The sequence below is a fragment of the Athene noctua genome, chromosome 19 (genome assembly GCF_965140245.1).
Source record: "Athene noctua chromosome 19, bAthNoc1.hap1.1, whole genome shotgun sequence".
In the NCBI taxonomy this organism is placed as follows: domain Eukaryota; kingdom Metazoa; phylum Chordata; class Aves; order Strigiformes; family Strigidae; genus Athene; species Athene noctua.
The window spans coordinates 1,915,533-1,939,485 of NC_134055.1; the positions used below are offsets into that span (position 1 = coordinate 1,915,533).

At 59.5% G+C, this 23,953-nt stretch overlaps 1 protein-coding gene across 2 annotated transcripts; it reads left to right on the forward strand.

The window, feature by feature from the left end:
* Positions 1-557: 557 nt before the first annotated feature.
* Positions 558-23,484, forward strand: HNF1B (HNF1 homeobox B). 2 transcript variants are annotated; one of them, XM_074922771.1, is made up of 9 exons: positions 558-895; positions 5,779-5,978; positions 7,470-7,734; positions 8,152-8,393; positions 15,721-15,884; positions 18,707-18,839; positions 18,969-19,160; positions 19,867-19,985; positions 22,871-23,484. In XM_074922771.1, the coding sequence occupies exons 1-9, from the start codon at positions 558-560 to the stop codon at positions 22,889-22,891; spliced, it is 1,674 nt and encodes a 557-aa protein (XP_074778872.1). In that variant the 3' UTR covers positions 22,892-23,484. The 2 variants fall into 2 exon arrangements, with proteins under 2 accessions (XP_074778872.1, XP_074778873.1); XM_074922772.1 differs by having other exon boundaries at positions 7,548-7,734.
* Positions 23,485-23,953: the final 469 nt, after the last annotated feature.

The following is a 23,953-nucleotide window of genomic DNA, read 5'->3' on the forward strand; positions in this document are numbered from 1 at the left end:
AGCCTGTCCCCAGAGCTGGGCTACCCCCGGCACCCCCATCAGAACCCCCCGGTTTAGGGGTGCTCTCCTGGGGCCTGGACCCTCACAGCCTGTACGTGCCTGGGCCTGGGCTTGAGGGGGGGGTGCTGGGGGACAAAACTCCTCAGCGAGGGGCACAGCCCCCGACGTGCGGGCGGGGGGGCGCCTGTTGTCCCCGGGGGGGTGCAGGACCGACGCTCGAGGGGGCGACCGCGTCCCCATGGCGGGGAGTACGGCCGGCACCGGGGCCGCAGCCGCCCCCCTTCCCTCCTCGACGGCTCCAGCCGTCCCGTCCCGTCCCGTCCCGTCCCGCCGCTCCTCCCGGCGGCGCAAAGTCCATCCCAAAGGCACCGATAAGGGCCGGACCGGGGCGGGGACCGGAGGAGAGGCCTTGCCGGCGCTGATTTGCATAAGGTATCGATATACCTTATGGTGGCGGTCATGGCTCGGTAGAGGGGCGGCCCGCAGCAGCCCGCCGGCCGGGGCGGAGCGGCAGGCGGCCGGAGGGCGGGCGGCAGGCCCGGGCCGAGCCCGGGAGGATGGTGTCCCAGCTGAGCGCCCTGCAACGGGAGCTCCTGGGAGCCCTGCTCGGCTCCGGAGCCTCCAAGGAAAGCTTGATCGGCGCCCTGGAGGACATGGTGCCCGCCGCCGGTTTCGGCGTCAAGCTGGAGAGCCTGCCGCTCTCCCCCGGCGGGCCGCCCGACGGCAAGGCCGCCTTCCCGCCGCTGGCCAACGGGCACGGCAAGGGCAAGCTCTCCGGCGACGAGGGCTCGGAGGACGGCGACGATTTCGACACGCCGCAAATCCTCCGCGAGCTGCATGCGCTCAACACGGAGGAGGCCGTGGAGCAGCGGGCCGAGGTGGACAGGATGATCAGGTACCGCCGGCACCGGCACCGGCACCGGGAAGGCGACGGGGCGCAACCCCGCAGCGCGCCGGGGACCGTCCGCAGCGGCTCGTCCGACGGCCCCGGCCCCCGGCGCCCTGCCCGGTGCCGGCGGGTCCCGAGGCTCCCTCAGCCCCGCGGTTAATCCCGGTGGCGGGTCCCGGCGCTCTCTCAGTCCCGTGGTTAGTCCCTGCCCGGCGCTGGCCGGTCCCGGGGCTCCCCGCCCGCCCCGTGGTTAATCCCGGTGCTCGCTGCCCGGTGGCGGGTCCCGGTGCTCCCCGGCTCGGCGGGGAACCGGGCGGGCTGGGACCCCGCTGCGGAGGGGAACGGGCAAGGGAGAGGGGCCAGGGCCGGGGCAGGGCGGGCCGGAGCCCCCCGGCCGCGTCCTCCCGCCCCGTCGGGTGCTGCCGCCCGCCCGTGGCGGCGGGGCCGGGGGGTGCCGGGGCCGCGGAGGCTCGGACGGGCCGCCGGCTCCGTCCCTCCGCGCCGGGAGATAAAACATAAACTGCAACACGTGGAGCCCGGGGTGTTATTAATTTATTTCTATAAATCATCAACAGAAAGATACACAAAGGGCCGCGATTAGGGCGAGCGGAGCGGCGGGTTATTCATTGCCGAGGTTGTAAAGCGGCCGGGGAGGGGGGGAAGGAGGAAAACCCCCCAAAAGGCTGCGGGCTGGGCTCCTGCCTCTCCCGGGGCTGCGGCTTCGGGCCGAGCCGGGCCGGTCCCGGCCGTGCCGCGCTGCCGGGAACGGGGCCGCCGTCGGGGCGCGGCGGAGCAGCCCGGTCCCCTCCTGCCCCGGGCCCGTCGGGGCGCGGGGTGGCACCGGCTCCCCTCCGTACCCCGGGGCAGGCACCGGGGGGAGCGTGGCTCCGGGTGTAAGCGGGTGGGGAGCCCCGTGGGAACATCCCTGTGTGCAGAGGGGGCACCTCTGTGTGTGTGTGACCCCCCCCACCCTCTTGCAGGGCAGTTGGTGCCCCCGGTGCCTGCCTGCACCCTCTGCCAGCCCACAGAGCCCCGGGGGCAGCCCCAGCCACCCAGGGCCCGGGTGGGGATGGGGGCTCCGCTGTGGCGGGTGCAGGCTCAGCTCCAGGCCTGTCCCGGTACCGGCAGGACGGACGGAGCCTTTTTGGGGGACGGGGCTGGGCGGCAGCACCTGTGCTGGGGCTCGTATGGGACACGCTGGGTGCTAAGGCAGCTCCGAGACCATCGCAGGCCTTTTGTGCTGGGTTCCCACCCCTCCTGTGTAGCGCCACACCCTGCACCTCTGGGTGCTCCCCCCTGTCCCCAGTCCCCCCCTCTTGCTGGTGGCATCCGTCCCCCGGGGGTGCCCGGGGTGGCAGCGGGGGTGCGGAGGAGGCTCAGCCCCGGGATCGCTGAGCTCCCACAGGTGTTTCTGCGCAAAGTTTGCCTTCGGTGCAAACAAGAGCAGGCACATGTCCCTGAGGAGCCTTTGCAAAGGGCCCGTGTTTGCTCTGAGAGAGGCCTTTGTACTTGGAGAGGGAGACGGGAACCATTTACTGCAGCCACGCTCGGGGGCTAAACCCCCTCGGCTCCCGCTGCCCCGCCAGCAGCGCCCTGAGCCCAGGGCCGGCTCGGGCTCGGGCTGTTCCTGTGTCCCCGGGGGTGCTCAGCCCCGCGGCTCTTTTTGCGTGGGCACAGGCCGAAGTTGCCCGTCACGGTGGTTCTGAGCAGTTCGCCCCGGCCATGGCCCCTCGGCAAGCGGCGCCTTCGCTTGGGCTCATGGCCCGGTGGCACACAGAGCCCAACGCCGGGTCCCTCCCCGCCCCACTGGGGCTCGCCTGGACCCAGCTTGGGCAAATAATATCTCCCAGGAGCACCCAGATCCCACGGGGACGGTGGGAAAGCCACCCGCCCTCGGGGACCCGGCCGGAGATGCCCCAAAGCCGCTCAAGGTGTGGGGAGCGGCGGACACGGCACCTCCCCGCGCCGATTCCCCGCGTGCACAGGCAGATGCAGATTAGATAGATCATTTGGGGAGGGAGACGGGTTTATAATCCATCTGTATAAATTCTTGGCATAGTTTTCCGAGGATGTGGAGCGTATTTACCTGTTTTCAAGGCTGACAAAGGGGGTGAGTGGGTCTGGGAATCCCTGCGGAGAGGGACGGGCTTTGCCCCCCACCTCCATGTGAGGCTGAGGTGGGAAATCCCTCTTTCTCTGTCAGTGTTGGCAACTGGGATTTGGTTTTAATTTTGAGCAAGAAAAAAACACCTTTCCTTGATTTCAGTTGAGAAGGACCGTGGAGCCAGGCCTATAAACTGTTTTTCCAGTATTACAAAGCACTCCTGGGGTGGGTCGGATTGTTTTTTTCCATGTAAAGTCCTGGTGAAGATTGGACAATTAATGTTTTTTTTTTTCATTTTGGTGACAGAAGCAAAAAAAAAAAAATGGGCTTGTGTTAATCAAAAGGTTTTCCTCTGGCTTTTTAGGTAGAAGAAAAAAAAAAACCAAAAGGCCAAACAAACACTCAAAGGTTTCATTTTGGGTCAAGTCCAAACATTTTGTTTAACATGAAACAAAATGTTTGGGTTGGTTTCAGGTTAACCCTTTTGAATACGGTCAAGTTGATTTGTAAAGAAAAATCACTGCTCAAAAATTAAGAGCCGAATAATTGTTTTCAAAGCGCAAGTGTGAAACAAGCTGGAAATAGGAAGGTGAAGCCTTTCTGAAAATAATAAAATGGAGGGAAACTCCTGTTATTTTTTTCCTAATTGTGATGTATTTTTTCCAGCCAAAACGCTGCCAAATTTTATTTAAATTCAGAAATCACATCTACAACCCCCGAGTCATTTGTTCGACATTTTAAAAGCGCGCTGTGTTGCGCTGGCTCACGATTTCACTCTGGGAAAGCGATGCCTTTGGCTTAGTTGTGAACCGAACTGCTATTAGAAATGGTAATGAGCTCTGTTCCATTAACTTATTATTAATCAGTAATTAGTAGGATCAGTTAGGTGACATGAACCGCTCGTGACAAAAGCCCGTGTGAGCCCCTCGGCTCGGGCACGGCGGGAGGCGCGGCGGGCGGCGGGCTTTGCCCCGGGGAAGGAGCGTGCGGAGGGACCTGCGGTGGAGGGACGTTGGCTTCGCATCCTCCTTGTTGGCTCCTGGGGCAGCACGAAGACCCGAGACCCCCAAAACCCCGCGGCCGTCCCCGCTGGCAGCGAGCACCCAGCAGAGAGGTGTCCCCACCAGCACCCGTGTTTGCCGTGGGGCTGCCGCCCGGTGCCACGCGTTTTGGGGACAGGAGCTGGTTTTTCTGCTTGCACCGTGCGTAGCCCAGGCTGGGGGCCGGGCTGCTGGGAGCACCGGAGCCGCTGTGTCCCTGTGCCCGCGCCGCGCAGAGGACACGGTCTCTATGGCGAGGTTCCTCACCCGGAGGATGCAGGATTGGGCACAGGGACGTCGTGTCCTCCCCAGGGTGACACAAATCCCCCGCCACCATCAGCGGGCTGGCCCCGGTCGGGTACTTTTCCTTTGGATCCAACCAGCTTTGTTTTCACGCTGCATTCAGGACAAAAAGTAAGAAATCTACTCGTTGGTTTGGTTGGGTTTTTTTGTGGTTTTTTTTTCCCTTGACAAGTTGAAGGATCCAAAATAAGTAATGAATTGGGAAAGCAGTCGGACGGTTATTCCAAGCGCAGCGTTAGAGTATCGCATTATTTGAGTGCATGACTGTGACCAGGTTCAGGCTCCACACCGATTTTTCAGTGTTAAAGCACTTCCTTTTAGCCCAGCGTCCTCCTGTAGTGCAGAATAAGCCCAGGGGTCTTGAATACAGCGAAGGCGTGTTGGCCTGCTCCTCTGCCACTGCGTTGTGATTTCCTTTGAGCGGAAGAATGCAGCATTTTGATTTTTGGCTGTAATTTTATTTGTGCCCCAGATTGGTGTCAGCTACCCCAAGGACACCAGTAATGCGGATTTAGGAAAGAGTCATTTTACACCTGCATCCTGCAGGAGCCAAATTCAAGTGTTTAAATAGATTAAAGAAAGATTTAAAATTATTGGGGGGGTGGGTGTTGGTTTTGTTTTTCTGTTCGGGGACTGGCTTGGGGTTGTGTGCCTGGTTTGACCTTCGCTTCGCAGCCTTTCGCGTATGGCCCGTGTGTGCGCCTCGCTGTTGTGGGAGTGTGGAATGAGGGTCGGTTATTAAATGAATATTGAGATTTTTAGATAATTGTCCCATCAGGAATGGGAGAAGATAAAGCAGCAAGTGCGGCAGGTGGGGTTTGGTGGCCGTGAGGGGGGTCCCTGCCAGCCGGTGACAAGCCCGGGGGACACGGGGCACAGTGTGGGGGCCACATCTGGGAGCAGGGGCAGGAAAAACATCCTTGGTTTCTCCAGCTGAGAAGTTTCTCTTTGGAGAACTCTCCCCGTGGGCTTCCCGTACCCGTACGTGTGTGTGTGTGTATCCACTGTGGGTGCAAGAAATTGCAGTGACCAAAGTAACGGCAGCGGTTCATGGATTGCCAGCATTTAGAGTAGAAGAGAATAGAAAAAAAAAATTCTCCTTGAAGGAGAAAGAAGCATTAATGAGGCCTCGATGTACCCCGTCAGGACTTTCTACTTCTTTTTGCTTCTCCCTCCCTGAGTGACGAGCCCGGGGGGCGTCCCCAGGGTGGCCGTGGCACCCTCCAAGCCCCCGTCCCGCCAGCCCCTGCCTCCCGGGGGCAGGATGGGGCTGTTTTGGGGGGCTGGGATGGCAGTTGGGGAAGAACGGATGCTCAAGGGATCACGTGTCCTTCTGAAACAGGTTTCGCAATAATGACAGGTTTCCGTCATGGGAAGGAGCGAATATCGGGGTGCTTTTCCCTCACTGCAGACATTAACCCTTCGTTTCCCTCCCCGTCCAGCGAGGACCCGTGGCGGGCAGCGAAGATGATCAAGGGGTACATGCAGCAGCACAACATCCCGCAGCGGGAGGTGGTGGATGTCACTGGCCTCAACCAGTCGCACCTCTCCCAGCACCTCAACAAGGGCACCCCCATGAAGACGCAGAAGAGAGCCGCCCTCTACACGTGGTACGTCCGCAAGCAGCGGGAGATCCTCCGGCGTAAGTACCGGCGCCAGCGCTCGCCCCTCGGGGCTGGCCGGGGGGAGAGGGGGTCCCCGCGTCCCCGTCCTGCCTGTGGGTGTCCAGAGCTGGGTGAGGAGCAGCCCCCTGGCAGAGCCCCCTGGACTCAGGCAGCATCTTCCCCAAAACAGTTTTACAAGTAAAATGGGTTTAAGGCACAGGAAAGCCGGGCGAGAGCCCCTCTGGGTCACAGTAACACCGTGTGAGTTCCCCCAAACCTGTGCAAAACGGCTGAGTATCTGTATATTTATATTAATTAGAGCTGGGAAAGCAATTAATGATTACACACGACTAGATGCCTTTCCCACCTCTGAATCACAGAATCATGGAATCAAGGTTGGAAAAGACCTTGAAGATCATCTAGTCCGACCATTAACCTCACACTGACAGTTCTCTGCCCCCTTTCCCCCTCTGTTAAGACAGCTCATTTTTGGAAACTACTTGCAAAAAAAAGTAAAGAAAGAGAGAGAAAAGAAAAAACCCGCAAATGGCTTCTACCTGTAGCACAGTTTTGGGGCAGCCCGTGCTATTTAAAAAGCAGATGATTTTGACCTATTTATATTATATTATTATATATAATAATAATAATATATATTAATTATATTATATTATTTATATTGACACAGCCTATTGCTTTTGGGCCCCTCTCCCACCCACCCCGACCCTGGGGTGGTCTCATATCGCTCTGAGCAGCCCCATTTTCAGCCGAGGTGCAGGTTGGGGCACTGACACCCCCCTTAAAAGGGCTCTGTGCCTCCCTCCTCCAAAAGGATGCAATACCCACGGACGGGAAGGGCAGAAAAAGGTTTAGCACCGAATACCTTTGCTTTGAAAACACACCTGGAGACGTTAGAGCAAACAGAGCCTGCTCCAGCCTTGCCCTGCGTTTCCCCCCTTGTCACAGGGGCAAGAGCCATTATAAAAAGAGGGAGAATTCCGCTGCAAAACTGAGAATAATAAAACCCTCCCATTAATCTCCCTTTACTGCCGCGGTGACAAGTGCCGGGTCTGAGGCGGGCTGCCGGGGAAGGTCACCCCTGGTTCCTGCTCACCCCCGGGCATGGGGCCCGAGTCCCACCGCGCTGGGACGGGAGCGGGAGCCGGAGGGGAGCTCCGGGCAAGCAGAGGGACCCTCTCAGGGGGCTTTGCAGTTGCCCTGCCTGGCTCCTAGCTTGCAAAAATCCTCCCAAAACGAGTGGGCGCCGGCGCAGGGACCCTGCCCATGAATATGCATGTCCTGCACATGCCTCCCCATTAAACACCATCCTGAGGGATGGTGATAACTCCCCCACCAGCGTGCAGGGCTGGCCCCTTCCCTGGGGTGGGTGGCAGGGAGCCCCCAGCTTGCTCCAAAGGGCTTGGGGTGCTGCGGGAGGGGACACGGTGGCGGGGGGAGGGCCCCCTCCGCGCGGGACGGTGACTGCGAGCAGCGGCTATAGGCCAGCTCACGTCTGCTCCTTTCTCTTTCAGAGTTCAACCAGACAGTCCAGGGTTGTGGAAATATGACAGACAAAAGCAGTCAGGATCAGCTGCTGTTTCTCTTTCCAGAGTTCAATCAGCAGAACCAAGGGGCTGCCCAGCTCGACGACGCCTGCTCCGAAACCCCCAGCAAGAAGATGCGTCGCAATCGGTTCAAGTGGGGGCCGGCCTCCCAGCAAATCTTGTACCAAGCCTACGACCGCCAAAAGAACCCCAGCAAGGAGGAGCGCGAGGCTCTGGTGGAGGAGTGCAACAGGTAACGGCTGCCCCATGCTGTCTTTCTTCCAAAAACCGCACGCGATGCCGGGCTCCCGGCTCGTAGCCCCAGCTGCCGGCTCACGGCGTGGCTTTGCGGAGCTGCCTGGCCCCTTCTCACCTTGTTTTCCCCATCTGGGTGATGTCTGGGGCTGAGCGAGCTCCATGCTGGGGTGGGTGGGGATGCCACAGGGCTGCCACGGGGATGCCACAGGGATGCTGCAGCGTTACAGCAATGTCAGAGGGAGGCGGGATGGCTTTTACGGCACGGATGTAGTTGGAAAAAGCAGGCAGGCTTTTAGGAAGGGCTTAAACGCCCTCAAATTAACCTGCCCTCCTAAGGGCCCCTGCCTGGCGGCGCTGGCGGAGGCCCCCCCCACCAGCACCCTTGTTCCAACGTGTCCCCTTGCACGCACAGGGCCGAGTGTCTGCAGCGAGGGGTGTCTCCCTCCAAGGCGCACGGGCTCGGCTCCAACCTGGTGACGGAGGTCCGCGTCTACAACTGGTTTGCCAACCGGCGGAAGGAGGAGGCTTTCCGCCAGAAGCTGGCCATGGACGCCTACAGCTCGGGCCAGACCCCCCACAGCATGAACCTGCTGCTGTCCCACGGCTCCCCCCACCACAACCAGCCCAGTGCTTCGCCTCCCAGTAAAATGCCAGGTAAGCCCTCGCCGAGGGGGCTCGGGCGGTGGCGTTGGAGCAGTTGCGGTGCTGGCTCCCGTTTTTGCTGGGGAAAGGGGTGCTGAGCCCTCAGAGCTGTGCACAGGCAGCCTCGAGGGGGGAAGGTGGTCACCCCAGTCCCTGCCGCAGCTTCGAGGGGTGCTGGTGGTTGGAGAGGAGCGAGCACTGTCGCTGCGGTGTTATGACCGGGCGAGCCACGTGGCCGGGGCTGGATTTCCGTCCTGCCACGGATAAATCGGTGTTTGCTGGGTTGGTTTAATTCTCTGGAGTCCTCACACGGGCTGGGCTGGGCAGGGCGGGGAGGCGGGCTGCTCCGCGCCTGACGTATCAGTGCTGGGGCCTTGGGACGCAGCCCACTGGTGAGCACTGGTTTTGGGGTGGGCTGTGCACAGGCAATGCTGCGGTGGCTGTGGGAAGACGTGGCAGCGTGTCCTGGCCTCGCCGCAGGGCTGGAGCTGGCCTGGGCTGGGGTGCACGGTGCTGCACCGTCCCCATGCCGGAGCGGAGGGAGGAGGATGAAGCGAGCCGCTCGGGGGGGTGCGGGGCTCACCCCAGCCTCCACCTCTCCACGCCGCCCTCCGGCCCCGTTGTGCATCATGAGGAGTCAGCTGGGGAGAGCAAACCCGCCGAAAACTCCTGGGGGGATTTAAGCAGGAGATAAGGGGGCTGCGCCCGGGGAGGCTAATCAGGGCAGGCGGGGAGGGGGTTCGGCGTGGGGTGAGAGGCATTGTTGGGAGAACAATCCCCATTGTCCTCTACCTGCCCTCTGCAGCCAACGCGCCGGCCCCCGGCACGCAGGAGCGGGTGCTCGGTGGTGGGGGGTCAGCGAGGGGGCTGCGCCCCAACCAACCGCCCCACGTCCCCCCTCGGCCATGGCGCCCGCACCGGCACAGCCCGGCCAGGGAGGCTGAAACCAGCCGCCGCTTGGAAATGACCCTGCCTGGCTCGTTACACACACCCAGCTCATTACAAAAGCAAATTAAAAGAAACTCGTGTGGCAGAGAGTCCCCGCGGGAAGGGCACGGCGCCTGGGGAGAGGAGCCTGAGAGCTGGGGACGGTGCCAGTCCGTGGCTGGGCCCCAGTCCTTGGGCATTAGAAAGCGAGGGCAGCCCCCCAAAGGGGTACCCGGGGGGATGCACCAGCCCCGGGTGGGTGCGCAGCATCCCCCCAGCTCCCACCCACGGGAGGGACGGGACGGGCAGCATCCCCCCACCCGCAGGTCCCGCTCTCCCCGTAGGGCCGGCCAGCGGTGACCAAAATGTGACCCTGCCCCAGGAATGCCCCGCACAATGGCGGGGACGGGGAGGACGTTTGCCCTCCTGTCACCGGCTGATTGCTTACAAGGTGCCCTACAAGCACATTGTCAGCAAAATCAGCTGTTTTCAGTGTCGGCCGGCGGGCTTTACAATACCCCACCAGCATGCAGCCCCGCGTTGTCATGGCGTTGTCCCCCCCGTGCATGCTTAATTGTCAATTAAGCCGGGGCTTTGAACGAACCCCGCTGCCTTTGATGTGCCCCCGTCCTGCCAGCGCGCATGCAGGCACCCCACGAGAGCCTTTGTTTTCTTCTATTAGAGGATGGCAATTACTGTAACCGCGGGCATTTATCTCAGGGCTGGAGGGCCGTTAAGCCCCAACCTTTATTTTCCCGTCGGAGCGGTGGCCAGCAGGAGCCGGCTGTGGCTATAGGGCCGATGACAGCCCATTCGGAGGGGCTTTTGAGCAGGGCAGGAGTGATGGCCGTGGCGGCGGCGAAGGGCCCCTCCGGAGGGGTCAGGAGGGCTTGGCCACGGGAATTTGTTGGCGGCCGGAGCTCGTATCCATCTGAGGAGGAGGAGACGGGCACAGCGAGGGCCACCGTGGGGTTTTAGAGCTGGTTGGGGGGCGATGGGCAAGGATGGAGCTCAGCCATCAGGGTCGCTTGGGTCAAGCCGGGTCCGGCAGCTTTGCAGCTCCCAAAACATCGCTGCTTAAACCTTCTCCGAGAGATTTTGGGGACACGCTGCCTCGGCGGGGCACGGGGCAGTGCTGAGGGGCCGGCCCCGCTGCCTGGCTGACCCCATCCCGGACTGGCCATGCTGGGATTTGAACTGCCCTTGCACCGCGTGCGGCGGCGTCTGGAGCCCTCAATGCCTTAACAGCTTAATGACGGCGCTGGGACGCTGCCCGCGTCCTGCCCCCGTCCCCCCGTGACGTCCCCCGGCAGGAAACGATGGGGCTGGCGGCATGGGGCAGCTGCAGAACCGCGCCCGCAGACAAAGGGGGATCGCCTGCTCCTCAGGACGTCAGTGGGGTCTTGCAAAAGGGCAGAATGACGGCCGGGCAGGGATAAGAGCTGTAAAAGTCAAACATCCTCCCGGCCTTTTCTTGGGGACCCATCTGTCAAGCCTCAAGCCGTAGTTTTTAACTATTTGGAGGTAAATACTTAAAGCCTACCTATCTCAGAGGCTTCTCTCAGACTCTGGACTTTTCCCTTCCTATGGGGTATTATCAGGGATCTTGGTTCCCTGTTTGATTTGAAGGTCACTCAGGGCTTTATCTCGGTGCCGTGCCGTAGACTCTGGCTTATGCCATTTTTATCTTCAAGAGCCCCGAAGAAGACAATCAGCGCATTGATGAGATTAGGTGCCGCGCCGCCCCGCTCGCCAGCCGCCCCCCGCCTCCCGCCCTGCATACAAAGGCTCGGCCGGCGCCCGGCGGACCCCGCAGAGCCCCGTCCCCTCGGCCGGGGGCCGCAGCATCGCCCCCAGCCCACCGCGGGGGGTCCTGCACCGAAAGGTGGTCGAGGAGTCCGTCCGTCCAGCAGCACCTACGCTGCAATATCAGAGTGTCAGAGCAATAATCATGTATATACGCACACATATATATGAACGTACATTTTTAACACATATTTTTAGGTATCTCTGTAGATGTAGATAACAAACTTAAAAATAACTCAGTACCACCCCTGAGATTCTTCCTAAACCCAGAGGGCAATTTCAGTGTTTTAACTTTTTCTTAAAGAAGAGCCTGTCAATAAACCCTCGGGACAGAGGTACTTCAGTTTATGTCTGGATCCTACACGTTGTTCCTCGGGGTACGTGCTGGTTCTGATTGTGGACCTGGTGCCAGTGGTTGTAATATTTTACTGTTGGGCGCATTGTGGGGCTCGGTGGGTACAGTGCACTGTTAGGAGCTTTTCCTGGTTTTATGGGGGGTAATTAGGACTTTATGACAGCAGCGAAATGGGAGGGTCCAGTCCCCATAAACAGGTTTATAATGGATATAAACTATGCACCTCTCTAACTTAGCAGGATTAACACTTTAGGGACAATTTGAGTGGCAGCCCAAAAATCAGAGCTGCCCTCGGCGCCGCCTGGACCTGCCTTTGGGAGGGTGAAAAGGTCCCGTCACCGACCCCGCTGCTTCCATCGCCGGGATGCAGCATCCCCGAGTCCAGCGTGACCCCAGAAGTGACACTTTGCCTCTCCCAGTCCCAGCCACAGCTGCATCCCCGCGGGCCGGGGCAGGGCCACGGCTGAATCCCTGCCTCTGCCGGAGTGATCGGGGACCAGGCGTGTAGCAGGGACGGGTGTGTTTTGGGGATGGGCATCGCCGGTGATTTGTGGGGTGTTTGCAGAGCTCTGGGCAAAAGGGGCGAGCGGCGGGCGCTGCTGCCAGAGGAGGTCGGGGTGTGCCATGTGTCCTGCGGGAAATACACTTAGAAGTACAGGTTTGTTGGTTTTTTTTTTAAAAAAAGTACAATTTAATCATATCAGTATGATTTAAAGCAGAGAGGAGCCAAGCTGCTTCACTGCTTTTGCCTGCCAAAGACACAAGACCCGTGCGCACCTAGGAAATGGTACAAGCCTGTGATGAAAACAGCAAAAAGATCAATTGCTGCCCTAAACCCCCCCCTATTCCTCTACCCACCCCAAAATCTGCACTGGGGGGTGCTGGGGCTGGCTGGAGAAAGCCATGGGTGCACAGGACCCCCTGCACCCTGGGGGTTGTGGGGTCTGGGGGCTGTCACACCGCCCATCCCCGTCGGCTGAAACACAGGGTTAAGGCTCCGGGGGCCGGACCCCGCGGTTTGTCTGGAAACATGGGAAAGCAGTAAAACATTTCACGGGCTGTGCAGCTCAGGGGCCGCACAATAGCCAGGTCCCATAAACAGACTTTTATATTATGGCTGTAGCTCCAGTAAAAAAAAAAAAAAAGCATTAAAGAGGGCAGGCTCCACAGCCAGGCCGGTTCCTGGTGATCCCCATCCAGGCTCCTCTCTTGGGTGGCTGCAGGGAGAGGCCGTGGAGGAATAAATCTTTTTGCACGGGGGCTGCTTCCAGCTGCGGAGGCGCAGGGGAGCGGCGGGAGAACAGTCTCGTCAGGCTTCAGTGGCCGTCTGAGCCCCTGCTCATAAACCCCAGAGCACCGAGAGCCCCCGGCTCACTCCGGGAGAAACCTTCATGTCCCCGTGCAAACCACGGAGCCGTCCTCGTGTATTCACCCCGGGGTCACGGCGGGGGGTCCCGTGGCAGGGGTGAGCGGTTGTGCCGCCAAGGGACGGCTGGTTCCCGGGGGTTGGCACCCCCTGTGATGGCGGAGCGTGCCCGGGAGGGTTTGCCCAGGGGAGGGCTTGCCGGGGAGGCCCGGGCACAGGTTCCCTGCCCTGCAGCAGCGCGCTGCGTCCCGGTGCTGTACTGGGGGCTGGGGAGGTGGCTGGGGAGGGGTAGCATGCACTTGGGCACAGCCTGGGAAAAAGCCTGAACGTGGCTGTTGCCCGGGTAGATGCTTTGGGCCAGGCTGGGCTGGAGCTCGCTGTGTTCGCTGGGAGCGGGACGCGGGGAGAAAAGGTACCCGCCGTCACCGGGGAGCTCTGCGTGTTACAGCTGTGAGAGCCGCAGCAGTAATGCCTTGTGCTGCTTTCCCAGAGTTAATGATCTCATCTGCCCAAATCCAACCCAACCCTGAGGGCATATAAATAAAAATAATATCCGCCCCGTTCTAGGAATGGGAAAAACCCAAGCCAGGATAGTTGGTGGCTTCCTAAAAGTCTGCACGGTAGTCATGGCAGAAGGCTTCACCTTGCCCAGCAAGTGGTTTCTGGGCAAACCCAGGTGCCCGTGGGATTTGGGGATGCAGGAGCCCCCCACCAGCTCTGCCACCGGCCCCAGAGCCCGACCTTGCACTGCTTGGGAGAGTTAATCTTCATCAAGATGCGGAGTCTTCTGCGATTTTATCTAGAGACCCAAAATCTCGGTCACCAGACTATCTGAAAATCTCAGCATTGGTTATTGTTTCCCAAACAATAAAAGTCTCGTCCTTGGGATCGCATGGAAAAGCTTGAAAATCAGCTTTTAACCTCTCATATGTCTTAAAGACAACTTCATGACTTTGGGTGTCTTGACTCATGGGTCACAAGCATCCTCAGTTGGGTATAGTGTGATTTGGGGCTTAAAACTGATTTTTTTTTTCTCCTTACTGAAAGCTTCACTGAACTCAAAAGAGATTGAAGATTGAGCAGAAACTCTGATTTTCTTTCCAATAGGAGCCGCCTGTGCTCCTCGTCTATCTTTAAGATCACGCTCAGAAGAAAGGGCTTTATTTTATCTCCCCTCCCATTGTTTAACCAGCGCTGCAGGATCTCAGAGCGGCAGCAGCACACTCTGCGCGAGGCCGGGACCGCGGGGAAGAATGTGACAGTGCCCCGATTGAGTAATGTTTACCCTGTTCACGGCAGGGACGTCCACTCGGACCGGCAAATATCCACCTGCCAGAGGACATTCTTTTATTATCAGGGATAAAAGGGGTTTGCTGGGAAATGATCAGGAACCAGACATCGCGGGGAGATTCCTATCTGTGGGACGTGTTTAACCAGCTGATGGGGAAAATTCGGGTGGTGATTAAAGAGTGACTTTGCCGTGGTTTTGGTGGAGGGCGTGGGTAGTTGCCCGTGCTTTGGCAGATGCTTTTGGAGCTCATGAAAAACTCCTGGACTCCAGTTATCATCATTTCTTTCCTTTTCCTTGATTCAGAGATTTTTAGAGTAGCCCTTAGAGCATCCTTTGCCGAACCAGCCTGCATCAGCTCTTCCCCTCAGGCACCTGGGAGAAGGAGATCCTGAAATCCTGGGAGAAAGATCCTTGACCTGGGCGGGTTTTGTAGCTGGGGGTGTCCGTGCAGTGCTGGGACAGCCGCGAAGCCACCAGCAACCTCCACAGGCAGAACCTCTCCGACTGACAGTTGTTTTAGGGAGCCGCCCCCAATAACGCCCCTGCGCAATGGCCGGGGGTCACGGGTGGATGATGCTCTTGGTGGTCTTGGTTGGGAGGGTGGGCTTTTCCCCCGTGGTTTTCTTTCCCAGGAGAGCTGTGGGTTGTCTGTCTGTCCATCAACCGCTTCCATCCCGGGGCAGTTCAGTGAACCCAGCCGGGAGCACGGTGCCGGACTCCTCGTAATAAATGGCTTTTCGTCGTAGTCGTCAAGGCAGCCTCGTAAAAGACGCTTTTGTTTCCCGTGGGTTTTCCTCGGTTAATTATTTGTGATCTGTAGATGCCTTTCCATGACACATGGCTGATCATATGGTTATCAGTGCAGGGTGTCTTAGCCAAATTAAATATATTTATATAGAAGACCTGTGCTCGAGCCAGATTTCCCTCCTCGGCGGTGGTGGGCTGTGGTCTGATTTGGAGGTTTGTGGTGTGTCTGGTCCCTCTGTCTTCCTGTGGTAATCTGTTAATCATCCACTTGTCGAGAGGGAACTCGGATGTGGAAAGGCCTGAGAAAAAAAGTGAGAGGCGTCGCTGGCCAGAGCTGGGCAGCGCTGGGCGGGCCAGGGGCTGCGAGGAGCCGGGCGAGCCTCGCAGCGGGGAGAGCTGGAGGATGCAGAGCGGCTCCCCACAGCTCAGGGCCCCCAGGACAGTGTCTGATGGGTGCAAAATGCGTAAATTAAAGCACAAGGGATGCAGATGGGTGCCCAGGCTGCTGGCCCGGGTTGGGCTCCCTGTCCAGCTCATGGTATCAGGGCCCATCGTGGGCGCTCAGCACCCCTCACCATAAACTTCTCTTTGTAATTTCAGAAGATGGGGTCGGGGAGAAGCTGGGAAGCCGCGCCGGAGGAAGGGGCGCGTTGTTCAGTGCTGTCCCTCCCGTTTGTCGTTCAAGGGTGTCATTTAGGAGCTTGCACATCTGTTTGCATCCTCATGCTGCGCACGCTGAGGAAGCCAGGGAGGGGTCGGGGAGATTTCCCCTTTGCAAGGCCACTTTCAGAGGGGGTTGGCACGGCCCGTGGGCAATGCCAGCGCCTGACGGTGGGTTTTTTTGCAGGGGTCCGGTACAGCCAGGCGGCGAGCGGCGAGGCAGCATCCTCCGGGGCCATCAGCCACCACGGCGGCGGTGCCATGGTCACCACCAGCCAGGCGGTCCTGCAGCAGGTCTCCCCGGCCGGCTTGGACCCAGGCCACGGTTTGCTCTCACCCGACGGTAAAATGGTGAGTACACCTGGCCTATTGTGGCGGCGGCGCTGATAAGATAAGAGGGTCCAGTGGGCAAAGCAAACACGCTTTCCCCGGGTTTCACACGCGGCCCGCGCTGAACAATGGGGCATTGTGGGGCCGGGGCCGCGGCGCGGGCGCGCGACCGTCCCCACCGCCCACCTCAAAGGCGGCCCTCGGCCCCCCGCTCCCCGCCGGGCAGCGGCGTGTTTTCCGAGCGCGGCCCATAAATCTGACAGAGCCCCGCTCTGGTTTTTATTGATTGCATGCCTTGCGGATTGAAGGCGCGCTGGGTGGATCACTGTTTGTTTTCTCCTGCCAATGACATGGGTATCGATAAAATGCTCATTCATTATTTTTTTCCCCAAGCCCTTCCCAAGTCTGGAGTTTTGCTGGGGAAGTGCTTCTCCTGCGTGCAGGGACCTCCTTGCCCCAGGGCATCAGCCAGGGCATCTCACGGAGCTCCTGTCTCTCCCCCTCCCCTTCTACACGTGCTGGGGCTCTGTTGGGCAGAGCTGAAAACACCAGCGGTGCGACATCAGCAAAAAAAGTGGTTGTAAATGTAGGGCTGGGCTGGATTTCCAAAGCCTGAGCACTCGGGCTGCTCCGTTCCGTTCACACCTGGCTGGTGCGAAGCCCTTTGGAGGCGCAGGGCGAGGAGGGGGTGTGGGGTCGGGGCAGGATGGGACAGGACGGGACGGGAGAGCACAGCCCTTCCTCGGAGCAGGCTGGCAGAGGTTTGCGTGCAGCCGCCGCTCTTCCGGGAGGAGGTTTTTCTGCTGAAAGCGAAAGTCAAACATGGCACTGGGCCTCGGGGCCGAGCTCGCTCTTCCCTGGTTTTCACTTCCATTTTCGGAGGGTTGGCCCTCCTGGGCCGTCGCGTGGGTCTCCTCGCAAAGCTGGGTGGCTGCGGAGGGGCTCGGCATCCCCTCCCTCAGCTATGGCACCGTTTAACTTCACCTTTCCCTCTGCCGCTCTCTGGCTCGCGGGGGTCTCCGTGCAGCCCCTCGGGCTCAGATACTGACCCCGCAAAGCCCCCACCGAGCAGGAGGGGATGTTGCAGAGCCGCCTCAGCACGCTCCCTCCGCCTCGAACACGCCCGTATCTCCCCAGGGGTGTGTTGAGCCTTATAACCCTGAGCCTCGAAGTCATAAAATGAATCAGGAATAAAGACGGCGGCAGCAGGCACCGAGTGCCCGGGGCGGGGTATCCCCAAGGTCGGGGCGATGCAGAACGTGGTGGCGGAGGCTGCCAGCACCCCCCTGCCAGCTCCTTCCGCGGGGCCGTGTCTGAGGGGCCCAGGGCACCGAGGGGTCCCTCAGATGGGGCAGAAGTTGCTCACAGCGGCCAGGCAGCACGGGAGGAAGCCGTGGGGAAATGCAGCGGATCAAACTGGGAAAAGCAACTTGTTGAAGTGCGGCAAAAGCCCTGCCGAGTTCCCCCCACGCCATAGGCATTGCACAGCACCGTCTGGGACCGCGCAGTCCTCGGCGGCGTGCGGCTCCGCCAGCTTATCTCTGATCTTTAAGCAGGGCTAGCTAGTGCTTGCAAGTGATTTAATAAAAATATGCTGTAGGCTGTGGTTTCTAGTAAGTAAACATGTGCCTTTAATACCCCACATGAAATCAAAAGCTGCCAAGGAAGTTGCTGCATCTGAAGGCAATCGATTTTTTCAGGGAGGAGCGTTACTGAGGCCACAGAAAGCTTTGGACCTTCACGCTTTTACGCTCCAGTGTTGCCCTCAGCCACGGTAGTGCCAGAGGGTCTGCCCCGAGGGTCCAGTGGCTGGAGGGTCTTTTCCAGTCGTGCAGAGGATTTCTTTTGGGTGCAGTGCTTTGGGTCTAAGGCCCCGTGAAACGAGCCAGGGCTGCAGGCGAGCGGCACGCACTTGCCGTGAGCTGTTTGACCCGAGTGTGGCGTAACCTGGCCTTGAAGAGACTTTGAAAGTGGAAAATACCGGATCAGGAAATATGAGTCACTCCCGGGCTTTGGAATTTATTGATGGATTTGTTTCAATTGCAGCGGGGCTATCTCCAACTCACATGTGCAAAATAAACAAGGTGCTGGGACTGGTGTCCCAGAAGTGTCACACGAAAAGCTGAAAGGACGGCTCTGAATCGGGTCGAGGTTGCTCAGTGCAAGAGGTCTAATTAGAGGGATGAGGAGAATGTGCAGCAATTAAAGAAATCAGTCACTTAGCCCCCTGTTTGTCCCGGGGACCTGCTCCAGGCCCCTCCGCACACTCCAGGTGCCTTTGTGCATCTGATCCCTAAACAATGACCTGAAATCCCAGGAACTGGCTCTGGCTGCGTGTGCCGGGCCCATCTCACCAGTACCCTGCCCGTCTGCAGAAGTGATGACTAAGATCATCACCGTGAGGCCCTTTTTATCTGCTGTCGTCTTTTTTTTTACTTCCTGAGTTTGTATTTCCCACTTTCCTCTACAACTGTGACAAGTTAATGAGTGTTGAGAGTCCTCAGCTGTCCCTGACAGCAGGAGTTTGGTCTTGGGGGACAAAACGTGCCAGGACAAAGGCTCGGGATGTGCCGTGTCCCAGCGTGGAGCTGGAAGCCAGTGCCAGCACAGACCTTCACTGCTGCTTCGGTGTTTATGAACACGCTGTCCAGGTGTCCCAGCCGGGCTCTGCAGCCCCAGGGTGGTGGGTGCTGTGTGTGCTGAACCAAAGGGGCAGCCCGTTTGCCTCTTGGGAGGGGGCTTTCCTGATCCTCCCCCCAAAATCAGCAGCAGGGGAGGGGGCCGGGAGCACCCCCCGGTGGCTGTGTCTCTGATGGTGGCTGTCCTGCCTTGCTCCTTGTCAGATCTCCGTTTCGGGGGGCGGATTGCCCCCGGTGAGCACCCTGACCAACATCCACAGCTTGTCCCACCACAACCCGCAGCAGTCCCAGAACCTCATCATGACGCCGCTCTCGGGAGTCATGGCCATCGCACAGAGTAAGCGCGCGCTCCGAGCTCACCTCCGCGCCCCACGTGGACCCCCCCGCCTCCTGCCACGGGGAGGGGGACGCTCTGCCCACTCGCGCCGGCACCGACATCCCCGTTCTGCTCTCTCCCTCCTCCCAGGTCTGAACACCTCGCAGGCGCAGAGCGTACCTGTTATCAACAGCGTTGCTGGCAGCTTGGCAGCTCTACAGCCGGTCCAGTTCTCCCAGCAGCTCCACAGCCCGCACCAGCAGCCGCTGATGCAGCAGTCGCCCAGCCATATGACGCAGCAGCCTTTTATGGCCACCGTGACTCAGCTGCAGAACTCGCACAGTAAGGGTCCGGGCGGTAGCTGTGAACAGAAGGGCCCAGAAAATGAGTTCAGATGGAAAATAAGCTTTTGCTCTCTTCCTGCTCTCCCCTGCCCAAGCTCACGCCCTTGGTGGCCACCTCTCTGCCGCGGGGACTGGCCGGCGTGGGGCTGCGAGCGGGATGGGTGCCGGTGCGGGATGGCCACGTCCCACTCCATCCTCTCCTTCCCCCACGCATCTCCCGTACCACTCTACTGATGCCCCACGGGCGGGATGCAGCCCCCCACCAGCATTTTGTACAAACTTTCTTCTTCCTTCCATGTTCTTATTGCTAAAACACGTGCTTTGCCAAAGGAGGCGGCCGGGCCCTTTCCACTCCCTGCAAAGCAAACGCTTCCCTGCCGTGCCCTGAGGGGATCGGGCTTCGTCCCTCAGGCTCACCCATCACCCCGGCCCCAGCCCAGAGGGGTGGTCGAGCTCCAGTGTCTGGTCCCACCAGAGCCCTTCAATCCCCACAGATTTCCTTGGGCGAGCTGCTGCCTGAGAACGAGGTGGCTTAGAAGCAGGATGGGTTTCTTCCCACGGCTTGTTTTACCTCCTTGGTGTCCCCGCCGTGCCCGTTCCTGCGCGGCATCCCTGCCGTAACGCAGTGCTCGGCTGCTCTGCCCCGGCGCAAGGGCTGTGGGTGGCTTTTCTGTGACGGCTGCTTGTCTCCCTCCTCTCCGCAGTGTATGCACACAAACAGGAGCCCCCCCAGTATTCCCACACCTCCCGCTTCCCCTCGGCGATGGTGGTGACGGATACCAGCAGCATCAGCACGCTGACCAATATGTCTTCCAGTAAGCAGGTAATGGCCGGGCAGACGTGGCCGAGGGTGCGGGGGGCGTGCGGAGATGGAGCGGGGCTGTTTCCCCCTGGAGATGGGGCTGGAGGAGGGTGTAACAGAGCCCCTGTGCTGCATCCACAGGGGCAGCTGAGGATGAGCCTCAGGGTGCTGAGAACCCCGTCCCAGACCGTTTGTGGTCACCAAAAAACCCACTTGCAGGTGGCAAGCGTGGTGGGGGTCTGGGTGATGTCTAACGCCTGGGCCACACTCATCCCTGGGGCAACTTCATCAGAGCAGGAGCATCCGACTGGGGTACAAACTGGGCTGAGAAGGTCAGGGCCAAGCAGGCTCCGCTGCCTTTGTGTCCAGGGTCAATCAACCCTGGCTGGAGTCGAGTGGAAGAGCCGGGCTCCGATGCACCTCAACGTCCCCCAGCCCGTAAAGTTTTGTCACCTGCCCCGTGCTGGTACAGGTGTAAGGCAGGATTTATCCTGGTTCAAATCAGGTGTGTGAGGCCTTACTCAGACAATAGTCCCTTTCTAAAAGCCAGCTCTGGGGACTGTGGGAAATATGTGGCCCTTATTGATCGCTAGATAAATAAGAGAGCCTTGAACTTGCATTCAGATAAACTTTCTTACCGAGGTTTGACAGGGGAGAGGGAAAAAATGTCTGCAATGACCACAGAGTAAATACGGCGTGGGATTGCTGTGAGACCCCCCCGTGGACGCTGGCAGGGGGCTGGAAAGGGGAGAAGGCAGGAGAGGGGCTGCCCGGGGGGGGTTTGGGGTGCCTGGGAAAGGATGATGAACGCCACCGCCCCCGTCTCGGGTCGGGCTCCCGCGCTTTGTAGTGCTCGGGGTGACGATTTATCTGCGCCCGCGCATCTCGGCCCGGGAGGCGGTCAGGCACGGCCGCGCTCCTCGGGAGCACCATTTCCTCCGCGCGGCTTTATCAGCCCATCTGGTGTGCGCTCAGCCCGAACTCCCCCTGATTAATTGTGCTCTCCCGCCATGGGCTGCCTTTGATGCCGGGCTGGCTGAAAGGAGCCCTGGGCACACAGGAAATATCCCTGGCAGGGAGATAGTGCCCGGCCATCCCCGCTGCCCGGCCGGGCGCTGCGATCAGCCTACCTTGACGTGGTGCTGCCCGGGGGGGTGGTGGTCTCCCTCGTTTTTCCCCCTCCATCATGTTTTTGCACTTTAATTAGAGCAGGAGGAGGTCTCGCGGCTCAGGAGGGGGGAGATGGGGCTGGGACCCCTTGGCTGTGGTGGCAGATGGATGTAAAATGCCAAAGGGGCACACACCCGCCCTGTTAGCCCCCCGTACATGATAAACAAGCACTGGCTGGTCCTGCAAGTGCTGGGGGCAGGATCTGGCCCCTGTCCCCCCCAAACAGAGCTGGCACTGAGGTCACGTCCCCTCCAGCACAACCTCCCAGCTCCTGGGGCCTCTTTTCCTACCAACCATTTGTCGTTCAGGCTAAAGCTGGAAAAATTTATCCTTGAACATTGATTTTTTTTCTCAGTGGTCACCTGTTTCATTAGCAAGGGGTGATTGAAGTGCTACAGAGGCAGCATGGGGGCCCCATAAAGGCTGCTCAACCCCCAAATGGCTCAGATGCTTAAATAATTTTAGTGATTTGGGTTTCTGTCACTGACTGGGGCTAACAAGGGCCATCCCTTGGCTCCTCCACGCTTTGCCTTGGCATAAGGCAGGCACTGCTGGGCACAAGGATGCCTGGCAGCGATGGGCTCCTCTGAGGTGGCCAGAAAGGACAGGAGGGTCACTCGGATCCCCAAGGAGTTGCAATTTTTGGAGGGCAGTTGGCCGAGCGAGGGCTGGGTGCTGCTGGTGGGACCGCACGGATAAACCCGGGGGGTGCACAGCCCATACGAAACCTCAGAGCTGGGGGGGCCACGCTGCTGCTCCCTGAGGAACACCCTCTTTGCGAGAGGAGAGGCATCCTCGTGCAAAGCAAAGCCTCTGTGGTTCCCCGGCAGCTCTTCTGCACCCCGCAGCCCCCGCGCCAGGCCCTGCAAACCGGCTCCGTGGCGGAGCCCGGCTGCTCCCGGTCCTGCCGGCGGGGATGGAGGCTGGAGAGACGTCCCTGGTCCCACCCCAGCTCCCCCCGTGCAGCCCAGTGCCGCAGATCACTTATCAGATGTTGTTATTTAGACCTGGAAGGGGCAAATACCTCCCGGTTCCTTTGACAACGCTTGAGGCTGAGCCACCATTTTTATTACGTTAGCAAACACCTGATAGCCCCGGCCTGTCCCTAATGACATGTCACGGGAGGCTCCTGGCGTCTCCTTATCTCCACGTTACGATGTTTGCTGTGTGCTGCAGCCCACAAGGTCACCCATGGCTCCTGACCCCCCACCTCACCGGTGACCAAGAGGACCCCAGGTGGGGGGACCCACCCTGAGGGACGGAGAAGGGGCCGCTGCGGTGGGATGGATGCGGCGGCCGGTGCTGCTCTGACCCTTCCCCGGAGGTGACAGTAATGCTGGGGGACAGCGATGAGTGCGGCCCCCGGCCCCGCTCCCACCCAGGCGCAAGCTGCTGTCCTCGGCCTCACGCCTGGCTGCTCTTGGCAGCCGTGCTGAGCCGTGTGGCACCATCTCTGCAGCAGCCCGAGCACAGACAGGCCCTTTTTATTATTATTATTTTTGTGAGGAGGTGGCAATATCTGGCTCAGAAAGTATTTTCCCACTGCCTCCCCCTCAGAGGTGCTGGGGAGGGCTCGAGGTCAAGCAGGGCTTGCATGGCACCACCAAGGTGCCAGGGTGGTGCAGGAGGTGATGCCTCCAAATGCTTTGCAATCCCCCCGGAGAGCCCCCCGCAGTGCTGCCTTCACCTCCTGCCCGCCTGCCTGCCGGTCACTGTGCTGCTCTCTCCCTCCCCAGTGTCCCCTGCAAGCCTGGTGATGCTCCACACCTCGCTGCTTTTGCACATAGCATCGGGATCTTATTTTCCACACCATCCCGCCGGTGACCCGCGCGCCGAGCCCGGGGAGTCGTCAGAGCGAAGCCCAGCGCCGCAGCGAGGAGCCCATCAACCCGACACGGGGCCGGAGGCTCAAGACTCCCCGTCGCCCCTCCGCACCCCGCCGGAGACGAGCCCAGATTCATGGGGTGCCCACCCGGGCCCGTGCCTCTCCTTCCATCCACACAGTATTTCCAAGACGCGTCTTGGGGATTTTTTTCTTAAGTATTTGCCTTTCAAGAGGCTGTTGGCTCTCCCGAGGAACTAGGAACAAGCTGTACTGGGAACTGGCAGAAGGGGAAGATGGATAATATTTAAGTTATACTCCTCCCCCCGACGGACTGAGAGGGTCTTGGGTCTGTTACTTGGCATTTGGAAGGAGGAATTGCATGTGCTGTTGAACTGAGCCAACTGAACTGTAAATATAGGTACAGTGTGCTCCATCCTCACCCTTCCCCACTCTTATATAGAGAGATTTATATAAAAGAAGTAAATTTTGTCCAATGGATGTAAACTACTGTAATTAAGTGCAATCCCCCCATCTGTATATATTGTTCCCAAACCTCTTCTCTCTCTCTCCCTTTTTTTTTTTTTTTTTTGGTAAAGGTCAGAGTTAAGGATGGTTTTGGTTTTGTATTTCTCTTCTTCCTTTAAATGAGTTAATTCCAAGAGCTGGGCCTAGGCAAGGACGCCGGGGGCAGGCAGGACCAGGCTCTGCTCTGCAGAACAGGCACACGGTGATGTCCCACGTGAGGGAGGGGCATGGGGCAAGCTGAGCAGAGCCCCGGCAGGACCTGGACGGTCCGAGCAGGAACAACTGCCACTATGGAGATCTCAAGGGACTCTTCTGCTTTTGGGGACTCTGGGGTGGGGAAGTGCTCAGCAGCCCGGTTGACACATCCAGACTACTGGGAAGTGTTTGGCATCGGCAGTTTTCAGCCTGTAGCATTTGCTGCTACAGGATGAGGTTACAAGAAATTCTGGTGGCATCTTCCTCAAATGGG

Coding starts and splice junctions, on each gene's coding strand:
- HNF1B (XM_074922771.1), top strand. CDS start 558: ATGGTGTCCCAGCTGAGCGCCCTGCAACGGGAGCTCCTGGGAGCCCTG. Junction 18,840..18,968: donor AGTCATGGCCATCGCACAGA/GTAAGCGCGCGC, acceptor CCCTCCTCCCAG/GTCTGAACACCTCGCAGGCG. Junction 19,986..22,870: donor ATATGTCTTCCAGTAAGCAG/GTAATGGCCGGG, acceptor CTCCCTCCCCAG/TGTCCCCTGCAAGCCTGGTG.